At 36.9% G+C, this 12,380-nt stretch overlaps 1 protein-coding gene across 2 annotated transcripts in view; it reads left to right on the top strand.

Annotated features, from left to right (window-relative positions):
* The first annotated feature begins 3,335 nt into the window (after positions 1 to 3,335).
* The window catches only part of LOC127626497 (transforming growth factor beta-1-induced transcript 1 protein-like), a 36,162-nt gene continuing 27,117 nt past the window's right edge, over positions 3,336 to 12,380 (top strand). Inside the window, exon 1 of one of the 2 annotated variants that reach the window (XM_052102306.1) lies at positions 3,336 to 3,815. In XM_052102306.1, coding sequence (XP_051958266.1) covers positions 3,803 to 3,815 — 13 coding nt within the window. In that variant the 5' untranslated portion in view covers positions 3,336 to 3,802. The remainder of the gene's footprint in view (positions 3,816 to 12,380) is intronic. The other variant, XM_052102307.1, reaches the window with a different exon arrangement.

Raw genomic sequence — 12,380 nt, 5'->3', positions numbered from 1 at the left:
CCTTTCTTTCCCATTCTGACATTCAGTTTGGAGTTCAGGAGATTGTCTTGACCAGGACCACACCCCTAAATGCATTGAAGCAACTGCCATGTGATTGGTTGATTAGATAATTGCATTAATGAGAAATTGAACAGGTGTTCCTAATAATCCTTTAGGTGAGTGTACATTCATATATACACTCACTGAACACTATATTAGGAACACTTTTTCATGTGATTATATTTTCAACCAATCGTGTGGCAGCAGTGTAATGTAGAAAATCATGCAGATAAGGTTCAGGAGCTTCAGTTAATGTTCACATCAACCATTAGAATGATGAAAAAATGTGATCTCAGTAATTACAACTGTGGCATGATTGTTGGTGCCAGACGGGCTGGTTTGAGTATTTCTGTAACAGCTGATCTCCTGGGAGTTTCACACACAACAGTCTCTAGAATTTACTTTGAATGGTGCCAAAAACAAAAAACATCCAGTGAGCAGCAGTTCTGCAGATGGAAATGTCTTGATGAGAGAGGTCAACAGAGAATGGCCAGACTGATTCGAGGTGACAAATTTTACGGTAACTCCGATAACCGCTCTGTACAATTGTGGTGAGAAGAATAGCATCTCAGAATCAGGGGCGTAGGAACCATTATAACTGAGGGGGACATGTCCCACAAGATTCGTCCTTGATTGTACTGCAAGGGGGAAAAGTGCAGGCGTTCACCTAAAATGAAGCCTTTAAGACCCAGCAGAAACCTCTGCCAGCTGGTTGCTTTGGCAGTGGGCAGAACTAACTTGAGCTAACCCATTGGCTAGCACTCACAGTCCACGTTTGGATTCAGAAAATCAGTTTAAGTGAATGCAGACAACATGATTAATATTAATGAACCCACAGACTGCCAGAAGCAGACACTGATCTAACAGACGTGAGCAAACAGAGAAGTCATCTTTGGCTACATTCACTCTGTAGCTGAATGTGGCACAAATCAGATATTTTCAGTCACATGTGAAAGGCCTGTTCATTGGATGACCGCGTGAACAGCCAAAAGCGGACACTTTCATATGTGGAAATAAATTGGAGATGTATCTGATTTGTTCCGATGTGTCTTCATTCTGAACAGCCAGGTCAGATTTAATGTGATTTATTTTTACAACAATCTTAATGAACCGTGCTCGCTTGCCTGCTTAAATTACCGTGTGATATGCCTGTTATTGTTTAAAACCTTTCATTTCGAATCATATCTTTTTAATTAATGCATTTATTTCCTTTTTAAGAACTGTTAACTTTTGGATTCAGAGGTTCGTTTGAATTTCACATGGTAAAAAATGTGCATGAAAACATGCAGAGGTAGATTCAGCCTATGTTACATGGCTCTTTGCTCATGTAATTCGTGCAGAAAATATAGTTCCTGTTTCACAAACAGTATCAAAACATGAATGCATGCAATGGTAGGCTAATCTGACATAATTGCAGATAATAAAGCTTACATATTGCCATTTTTCCTGCTGTTTTAAAAAAAATGTATTGGGTCTCGCTTCAGTAGTAATTAAATTCCACCATACGACTGCAAATGACTTTATTTAAAATGACTTTATCCATCTGGTCTTTCATCACCTGCTGATATTTCATTAGATAGTCATTAAGTGCCCTATTGGGTTTAAAAAATAATAATAACCACTAATAACAATTTTAATACATTAATTCATTATACATATTAAAATAATGAACATGGGTTTGTTATACGCATGCTCATGGAGTGTTACGCATGCAGGTCATTTAACCAGCGGCGGCTGTTCAAAAAATAAAAACAATTCTGGGTTACGAGAGTCATATGTGTGTGGCAACAGTAATCTAATGTCATAATATACTTCAAAGCTGCTTGACTTTTCCATGCTTTTTGTTTGGCTACTATATTAAATTTAGAATAATGGTAACATGATGTTTGTGACATATCTATTTTAGAAGGAGAAAAAAATATCAGTGACCAAGTCAACAGTGTAGACAGAGAGGTGACAGAAGCTTCTAAAATTGTTCAGGTAAAATCATATTTGACACGGACATTAAGGAATTATTTATTTATTTGTTCTTGGTTCTGGCTGACTGGACCAATGTTTGAAACATTTGACATCAGTCATTAGATTATATGCAGTGTTGGGTAAGTTACTCAAAAAAATAAATAAAAACAAATGTATTACTAGTACTAATTACATCTTCTACAGTGTAATTAGATTACTGTACTGTACAAGGATTGACATGAAACTGTTATTTTAATTCTTTCATTTTCATTCATACATGGTTTCTACATTTAAGTTTTAATTATTAAAGTTATATCATAACATATGCTGATGTTTCTTAAAACTTCAGTCAGAGACAATTTAGTAGAGATGGGCCACTTATATTAAAATGAAGGGGAGAAATTGGAACAGCTAACAATGAAGAAAGAAAGCCCTGCCTTACAGGTAAAAGCCAATCACCTTTTAGATACAGACATTTCCTGTCAGTCAACTCGAGAACGTGCATGCGCATTAGCTATACAAACAAATTGTGTTTTTTAGTGTAATCTGAGTTAAAGAATCCCACTTCCTCATATCAGTGTTGTTAGATTTTACTGCTGATTTAAAATATGTTTGTTGATCATAATCTTGACCCACTGTTTTGGAGATTTTGGTCTTTCCCCATTTAAGTGGGTAGAAGCCGCTCATGTATGCCGCTAGTTAAACAGCTGCCAGAGAGCGTTCCAAAGATGGTGCAGAGTGGACTGACTTGCTAGAGAGTATTTAGTTCAGTTGACATGCTTTCTTTCAAATTATATCACATATTCTTAAAAACATAAAACATAATCTTAAAAAAATCTAAACTGACCTATTGTGAAGAGAGGCTGATGACACTCCCAGTTTTCAGGTAGTTTCTACGCCCCTGCTCAGACTGCACATCACATCCAACATTGATGTGGATGGGTCTGGCACTTTATTAGGACCAGTGAAATATACAGCTCTAAACACATATATTTCGTAAAGCATACATGTAACATTTATTTTTGATTTATTTATTTATTTATTTTTTGAGGATGAAGCACCCTCTTGTTTCTGGACCTTAATAATATTTGTGCTTTAAATAATATCTGACAATGAACCCCTAGTTATTGCTGGTATGACTCAATACTGGCCGCCACAAATTCGCAATTTTCGATCCCAAATATGGTCTGGGAATGTCAGGGGGCGTTCACCAGGACGCGTTTTGCGTCTTTCTGCGCTGTTTTATTGGTCTCCATACAAATGCGTCAGACAGACGTTCCGTCGCGTCATGCTCGTAGAAATAGGAAAGAAAACGATCTTACCCCATGAGCGTTGCAGTTTTGGTATGGTTTGTCAAAGGAATAGCTCACCCAAAAATGGCAATTCAATCAACGTTTCCTCACCCTCAGACTAATTGATTTTTTTGTAGTGTGAGTAAATGATGGCAATTGTCTTTTTTTTTTGGCTGAACTGATCCTCGACAACAGTTGAACTTGAAAAGCGTGTCTCGAGGTCCAGTTCGATTGCGTCGCATTCCGTCTAGTGGCTTTTGAACGCAAGAAAGCGTCGTGTGTGAACGCCCTTCACTCGACCCGCCTCTTCAGGCCCGTTACATTCACTGGAATAAAGGGAAACGGGACAGTCTGAGGGAAAACTCTTAGCCTGGAAACATATTTGGCACGACCGAGGGTAGTTTCCGCCTTCAGAAGTAGTTTGCGACCAAGGAGAAGAATATATAAATAGTAATTCGACCATTTAAGCTATTTTCTCCTTTCATCAGGAATACGATTTTGACTACTTACTGATGGATGACTTAGGTATGTCTTTTATTATTCTTCCTGACGCGTTTCTTTCACTACTCCATCACTGAAAAGCAATGGAAATGAAGAATAAGGAAAGGGTGGAGAGCTTGAGAAAATGGAGTGGCGCCAAGTTTCATTGAGGTTGAACTTCTTTTAAATCTGTATTCATAAAACAATATAGCGATACTAAATGAACTTTCATGGTGAACGGTTAGAAAGATACGGATCCATTTTGATCTACACTCTTAAAATGAAATATTTCAGTCAGAACCATAAAGGGTTTTACAGTGATGTCATTGACGAACCTCAAGAACTTTTCGTTCTCTAGTTCTTTAGAAGAACATATATTTACTTGCTTTATAAAGAACCCATCAAATAATACACTGATCTAAAAACTTTTAATACAACATCAAGAACTTTTCTTTTCTCAAAAGAACCATAGTCAAATCAAGAACCCTGTGCTGTGTGAAATGGTTCTTGATAAGAAGAGGGTTCTCTGCTCAAGCACAGAACTATTGAAGCACGTTTTTTGGTTAAATACGAAGGGCCCCTTAAAGGTTAATATTTTAATAGTTTTAATGAGCCAAATAGACCCATATCTACCAAAAGAAGCCTTTTATACAGAGAGGTTTCAGGTTCTGAAAGAGGCTCGTGCTATAACTGCGGTGCTGTTTAAACCATTGTTCTTAAGATTTTATAAATACATAAATACACATATGTCCAAAGCAATCTGAATTCTACCAAATGTATGCCTAGGTTAATAAATAATGTATTTTGCAGATGGTTGAAGGCAGTCCCTTACGTTTAAAGGTTAATAAAGTAGAAAACACTGTCTTCAGAGTGGACAACCTATTCTTGTCTCAGAACACATCTGGTAACGTTTGAGGTGGATAAAGAAAGCAGTTTGTGGACAAACCTAACTGTAAAATGGCCTCCATGTGAATTTTACTAAGATAAATCTGCCTGCAAATATGGTGCATTTTATTTTCCATTTTTAGTAATGTTAATTTCTCTTTTAGTTACAAACCACAATGGATATTTGCAAACTTGGATATAACTATAATAAATAAATAAACAAACATGGTTTTAGGACAATGTACCATGACATGTGTTTGTACTTGTATTACGGTACTACTGTGTGTTCTGGACATATACCATGGTAACAGTGAAAGTATCAGGTGGTATTAATGTATTTTCTCCAAGAATACCATGGTACATGTAAAAAATGGGGGTGGGGCTGGGTAGCTCATCGAATATTGACACTGACTACCACCCCTGGAATCACGAGTTTTAGTCTCCTAAGGTCTCCTAAGCAACCAAATTGGCCCGGTTGCTAGGGAGGGGAGAGACACATGGGTTAACCTCCTTGTGGTCACTATATAACCACCTTGTGGTTCTCACTCTCAGTGGGGCGCATGGTGAGTTGTGCGTGGATGCCGTGGAGAATAGTGTGAAGCCTCCACATGCACTATGTTTCCGCGGTAACGCACTTAACAAGCCACGTGATAAGATGCGTGGATTGACGGTCTCAGACACGGAGGCAACTGAGATTCATCCTCTGCCACCTGGATTGAGGCGAGCCACTATGCCACCACGAGGACTTAGATCGCATTGGGAATTGGGGAGAAAAAGGGAGGGAAAAAAAACAGTTTAGAATTTGTTGTGGGGTCCCCTTGACATTTGGACCCCTAGAATCGTTACCACCTTTCACCCCACTAGCTACGGCCCTGGGTGCAGGACAAAAAATGTTAACGAACATCAAAAAGAAGGTAGATGTCCGCACACTGAAATTAAAGCTCCAAACTTTTATAACAACAAAGCATAGTTTTGACCAGTTAGGTCAATGTGCCTGATGAAGACCTAACTGGTCGAAACATTGCTTTGTTGTAATAACAGTTTGGAGCTAATTTAATCTACATTCTTTTTTGACATGTAAAAAAAAAAACATGGTAGTACCATAGTACTCTTTGTAAGAGTAGTGCCAAATTTGCATAGTTAGGCCTAATACAGTTGTTTTACAATGCAATTAAACTGTCCTAATGTTGTATCAACCAATTTCCTCATAGATGAAATTAATAAAAATGACAGATATAGTCATTTTATGCTCTATTCAAAGCATATTATGCTCTATTCGAAGTAGATCACAATTGCTAATTGTTTTAACTTGGAAAAAAGTTAAAACAATTTGTTTAAGCGTTCGTGCCGAATTAATATTTTAAATTGTTTAAACAAAACATGAAATTGACTTAAATCAATATAACTTGTTAAATGAGATAATATGGGCCTCGTTCATGAAACATGAGCATAACACATTTTTGTGTAAATTGTTCGTAAAGCCGGTCTGACGTCAATTTTCAGATTCATTAACAAACATCAAAACAAGTTTTCGTATTTAATTCACTAACATTACCCAAGTTGTACTAACAAATCTGGGCAATACGAAGCGTTCGTGAATCCGGCAGAAAGTTTTCGTGAAGCTCCACGTGGAAATGACTCCCAATTCTTTCGTATATTTAAAATTTTTTCACGATTGAGGCCCAATATCTTTTTAAGTAAACTTGACTTTCTTAGTTCAATCAACTTAATTCTAAATCAGTGAAACTTGAATATAGAAGCCTCAACACTTTACACACAAATCACAATGATTTTGACAGTCATCAACGCATTATAGAGTAAAAAGATGAGCTTTGAACTATAGCTAATTTTCTATATGACAAATAACTGAAAGTGACAACAAAACTACAACCGACAGCATGAATAGATGGTGCAAACATAAAAAAGAAAAGACCAAAACAGAGCAATTTGCATATTCATGCGGCAGTGCACGCTGGGAATACGAAAACGTGAGCGTGATGAGCGTAGTTCTCTTGACTTGCTGTATATTTTTGATTTCAGCTGAATCGTTTTCAATAATTTGCTGAATAAGTTCAATCATTTATCACAAGTTCAGCCTGCAAAAACTTGGATAATTGAGTTGTCTTAACAAGATCAATCAAGGGTAGTTATTCTAACTGTACCTTTTAAGTTATGATAACTAAAAGGCAAACTAATATTTTATAGTGATGTCTATTTATTCCCTGATGAATGGAATACCTTTTTTCTCAACTGATTAGACAAAATTGTTCTCTAAATCAAGTTCAATACTTTCAAAACAATTAACAGATTTTATTTTTGCCACACAGCACCACATCAGTTTTAGGAAACGTCAAAGAAAGAAATAAAGACATCAAAATTGGAATCTGATCATATATTGAGTAATTCAGAGCATTCCAGCAAATTATGTGTTCTTCCACCATGGACTATCCATCCATCCATCCATCCATCCATCCACCCACCTACCTACCTACCTACCATACTATAAAATGTGTATGACAACATGTTATATTTATATATATTATAATATATTTTTGTAATGGTGCTTACAGTTAATTGACACATAAGATTATTTTAGAGATTTGAAAAATTCCCATCAATCATGATTTGTTATATTGAATCAACATTACTGATCGATTTATGGTTAATCAAATTCCTCTTCCTCTCTCGTGTATGTTTGTCGTGTTTTTGGAGGTGATTTGTCAGCTCATACCGCATGAATGTAGAGTGGTTTGCTTTGTGGCAGAATTAAGCCAAGCCAAACAGACATACAGCTCTAAATATGGTTAGAATTCCCAGCGAGGAGAATTTCAGCTCCTTATATGAGCAGGCCACTCTGTGTGTGTGTGTGTGTGTGTGTGTGTGTATTCCAGAGTGTCTCTAAGAATCTGTTTAGATTATAAAAACATAAATCACCTTTAAACTGGATGATAAAATAACTTCTAAAAATTAACTGACTAACTTCATACAGGATGATCTGCTAATATGCGTTGTTCTTTCAAACACACTTTAATAACACATAAACACATTAGCGGAGTCATCTCTGAGAAATGTATATAAATCATCCCACCCTAAACTAAAGGAAGGAATCCAAATTTCACACACCTCAGTCTAACCAGAAACATCTGCCAAAATCAGACTCATATTCTTTTAGAATTCTTAATGCTTAGAAATGCAATATATTTTATATGAATTGATTATTTACATTGCGGAGCTAACCAGTTCACATAACTTTAAAGGAATAGTTCTTTTAAAAACAAACATTCTGTCATCGTTTGCTCACCTTCATGTTGTTATAAACCTGGATGACTGGATGAAAGTGAATGGTGAAGCCGCCATCTCTGTCAAACCCCAAATATAACACAAAAAAGTATTACAAAACTAGTACACTGGTCTGTATATGTTATATTCCAAGCCTTATGAAACCACACAACTGCTTTTAGTGAGGAACAGACACAATTTAAAACATCTCTGCAAGCAGCAATTAGGGGGCCAAGTACACCAACATTTGGCATGTACAGTAGTGTCACTGGACTTCGCTGATTATGACTTAGAAAAGCAACATTAAAAACACAGATAGAATTGCTAAAATTGAAATACAATAAATTATACATTTTGACCAATAGGTTGCACAGTCACCAAATTGGTGAGGTCAAGGTGTGGTCATTATGACACACACAAAGTTTCATGACAATACAGAAAAGCGATACAGCCTTTGCATGTACCAATGCATATTGGTGACTTGCCATCAAATTCGTTGCCACGCTATTTGAGAATTGTTTTGTCTATCGAAAAGCTCTTAATGTTTTGTCTAGAGTGTCCCTCAATGATATATGACAAATTCCATACAAATTGGGTTTAGCAAATTTTGGCACAATGTAAGGCCTTTACAGACAGTCCCTTACAATTTACATGTAGGTACAATTTCCAACGAAGATCAAGGATAAATTAATAATCTAGAAAGATTTTGTGGTGGCGCCATCGAAGCTTAAATACAGGACAAATCACGGGATGCATCATTTCATCTTTTTCAAATATGGGACGATCACTTATTTTATGGGAACAGTGGCTACCCTACTTGGGATTGCCACTCTGAAATGATGATTTCCAGAGATTTTATTGCATTCAGACTAGCACAATAATGCATGGAGCTAGTGCATGCAACACTATATAAAGAGACCTTGTCCAAAAACTTTTTGTATCATCGATGAATTATTCTGATTGGACAGCTAATAATTAAACATCAGATTAATGCAGCTTCTTACTTACGGTCATTTACGTAAACCTGGAGATATTAAAACTATTCGACAATAGAGGTCACTGTTGCCCAAAACATTGCAAATGTACTGTTCTATTCTTCTAATTGGTAATTTGTACTCACAACAGAAAAGATCTTGCAACACAGCAGGCAATTACCCAGTTGTTGAGAAACCCTGGTCTAGGAGGAGTTTGAAAAAGTAGTTTTTCTATTAAATTTGCTAATCTTTAAAGAGCAGTCACAGGACAACAGGGCAAATTAATCACATGTTACAAGCATTAATAAACATTTTGTTATAATTTTTGGCCACAAAGTGGCGCTGACCCTAAATTTTATAAGTACCCTCAGGGCATATAAATAGTGCTGATTATGCACTTTGTAACCCTGCGCAAATGGGTTTGTAAAATACAGGATTTTATGACACAATTCAAAATGGCTGACACCCAAAATGGCCGACATAGGAAAATCATTCAACCTTTTATGCCCCAAGGAATATATATAGAGACCAGTCTCACGATTTAAGGCCAAAATAGTCAGAAGTTATAAGTTATAATTTTTCATTTCTCTTGACAACTAGGTGGCACTGTGCAGATACAGGAAACTCCTATATGCCTTTGACATATACCAAGTTTTGTTTCAATACGCCAAAGTGTTGCAAAGTTACAGCATTGCGTCCGTTTTGGTGTAATCGCTGTTGAATTCATTGAAGTGCTATTTGTAAACAGTTTGGACTATCAAAAAGCTTTTGATAATTTTTGTCCCCAGTGTCCCTAGACAATGCATGCCAAATTTCGTGCAAATCGGACGTACGACCTAGTAGGCTTTCAAAAAAGTAATTGTTTTTCGAAAATTAACAATGGTGGAAAATCATGGTATGCATTCAACTCAAGGCACAGTCACACACATCTGCACTGCGAAATTCTGTGAGCAAAACAATGAGAATCTGCGTGATCTAAAATTTCGTGCAATGGACTTCTGGTGGCGAAGAATTTCCTCTCGTGGATTTCGTGTAAAGTGAACTTCGCGACGAACTTTGCCGTGTTGACCAATAGGAAGCTGCTTTGTTTGGCAGTGACCTCTGAGTGGGGTACACAATTACACTGAATATGCAATGGACAAGGATAACATTTGAGCGTTGAGTTTCTTTTTAACTTAACTCTGCTAGAGGACGAAGTGCAGCATTAAAAAGAGGTTGCTTTAAAAATAAGTTCTGCTGATTTCACATGCGCTCTGCATCCGCCCATGCCATCTTCGCCCACGGAATTTCGCCATGCAAAGGTATGTGTGACCGCGCCTTCAGCATGAGCCAAGGAATTTTGATTCTAGGCCTTACGTTTCAGAAGTTATGAGCATAAACATAAGTACAAATTTGAACAGTTTGTGATGCCAGAGGGTTTTAGCTAGAGACCCCAAATTTGGGTCACTTACACGTGAGAGTGTCCTCAATCAGTGTGCCAAATTTCACAACTTTCCAATGTGCAGTTCTATGGGCAGCCATAGACTTCATCAGCAGAATAATATACATAAAATAACTGCAAACAGCCATTACAGGGCCAAGCACTATCTAAACACAACCCAAAGATCTAACAGAGCAAGCACAGAGCATGTCACCCCAGCACAGATTTGAACCCACAAGTTTCTATTCTAGAATTCAGTGTGTTATCCACTACACTACACAGAGTTGCCTCTGGGTAAGGGGACATACCAAACTTAGTGCAATTGCAGCCGAGCACAGCTGATACCATAATGTAACATTCATGTAACTTTTCAATAAAGGGGAAAATTTAAATTTGCTTGGGGAAAAGTCTAGCAACTATTCAGTAAACAGAATTAAAAATCTCTGATATGGCAAGCATTACACCATAGTAAGCACAACACATTGCATGAATATGACATACAAAGCAACTTTACACTACTTGTCAAGTCACCAAAAATGTTAGAGAAACTGATAAGTTTGACAGGTGCTAAAGAGACAAACCAAACTGAGAGTCAGCAGGTTTTGAATTTTAAAAAAGTATTCAGAATGGTGGAGAGCCGATATGACTGATATCAAACACAGCAGAAAGAAAGAACAGATCGGTCGTAATGTGTTTTTGCCAACACTCAAATGTTTTTTAGTCATCCAAGCTGATCTCCAACCAACAACCTTTCAATCACCACAGCACACATGTATGGTGCATCATACCACGGGACCACATTGCCACAGGATTTATAGTTGCTGAAGAGACATACCAAGCTGAGAGTTAGCAAGTTTTGAATAAAATAAAAAGTATTCAAAATGGCGGAGACCCAAAATGGCTGATATCAAACACAGCAGATAGAAAGAACAGACTGGTCATTATTTATTTAACGGATAGCATTATGATTAAATAGCTTTGCAAATATGTTGGTTAGCATGCAAACAAATTAGCATGCTAAGCTCATGTTGCCCTATGGATAGCATTGTGATCAAATAGCCTTATACGACAGAAAATCCAAACAGCATGTTAACCAATTAGCATGCTAAGCTGTCATAGCATGATAACCATGATAAACAGACCATGTACTTTTGAACTACATGTGATGTTGGCTCCAAACTTCTCAGTTCTTTCAAAAGATATCACTCCCATATATATATATACCGCATATGGGAGTGATATCTTTTGAAATATATATATCTAAGAAGAACAACACTAAAACTAAGAAGAACTGATCTGTGATCATCCCTATATGTAAAACAATATATATAAAACAATTCAGTAAACAATACAAAGATCTCCAGTACAATATAACATAAACTCTAACATCAGTCCACCTGAAAATTGATCCCACAACCTTTCAAACATTAAAACAACACTTTAACACACTGAGCCACTCAGTCGACAGTGGTAAAGAGACCTCCTGAAGTTTGAGTTAGCACACAAGTGTGGGTTATCTTTTGAACTATAGGTGGCTTTATCTCCAAACTGCTCAAGTATCATCAGAACATGATGTCGGTGATACATACCAATTTTCTTTGAAATCCGACAATGTATTTAAAAGATATATAAGTTTGCTATAAATGTCAGTATGGTGGAGAGGCAGTATGGCCGATATGGGAGAAACAGGTATCGTTGAAATCTGCATAACCTAAGGAATCCACATACACCAACGCATGGTTCAAAAGTTACAGGTAAAAAAAAAGAAGCAATTTATCAAATTTCTTGACCCATAGGTGTCACTGTTGCTAAACTCAGCATGTGCCCAAGTTTTGTTTTGATTGGACACAGTCTAAGATATAGCCTCAAATCCTTTTTCACAGCCACCTCTTAAACTATGTGTTTGCATAACTTTTCATCCAAGTCAAATATCAATATTCTGTATCATTCATTCTGTGCGACCCTCAGTCCGAAGATTATTTTGAGCCATTTTGTGTGCAAATCAGGCAAAGTTTGAAGGAGAAGAAGTAAAAAAATGCTGAATGACATACT

The sequence above is a fragment of the Xyrauchen texanus genome, chromosome 33, assembly GCF_025860055.1.
Source record: "Xyrauchen texanus isolate HMW12.3.18 chromosome 33, RBS_HiC_50CHRs, whole genome shotgun sequence".
NCBI lineage: Eukaryota > Metazoa > Chordata > Actinopteri > Cypriniformes > Catostomidae > Xyrauchen > Xyrauchen texanus.
The sequence above is the reverse complement of the archived record's forward strand: the minus strand, read 5'-3'. Positions and strand labels throughout refer to the sequence as shown.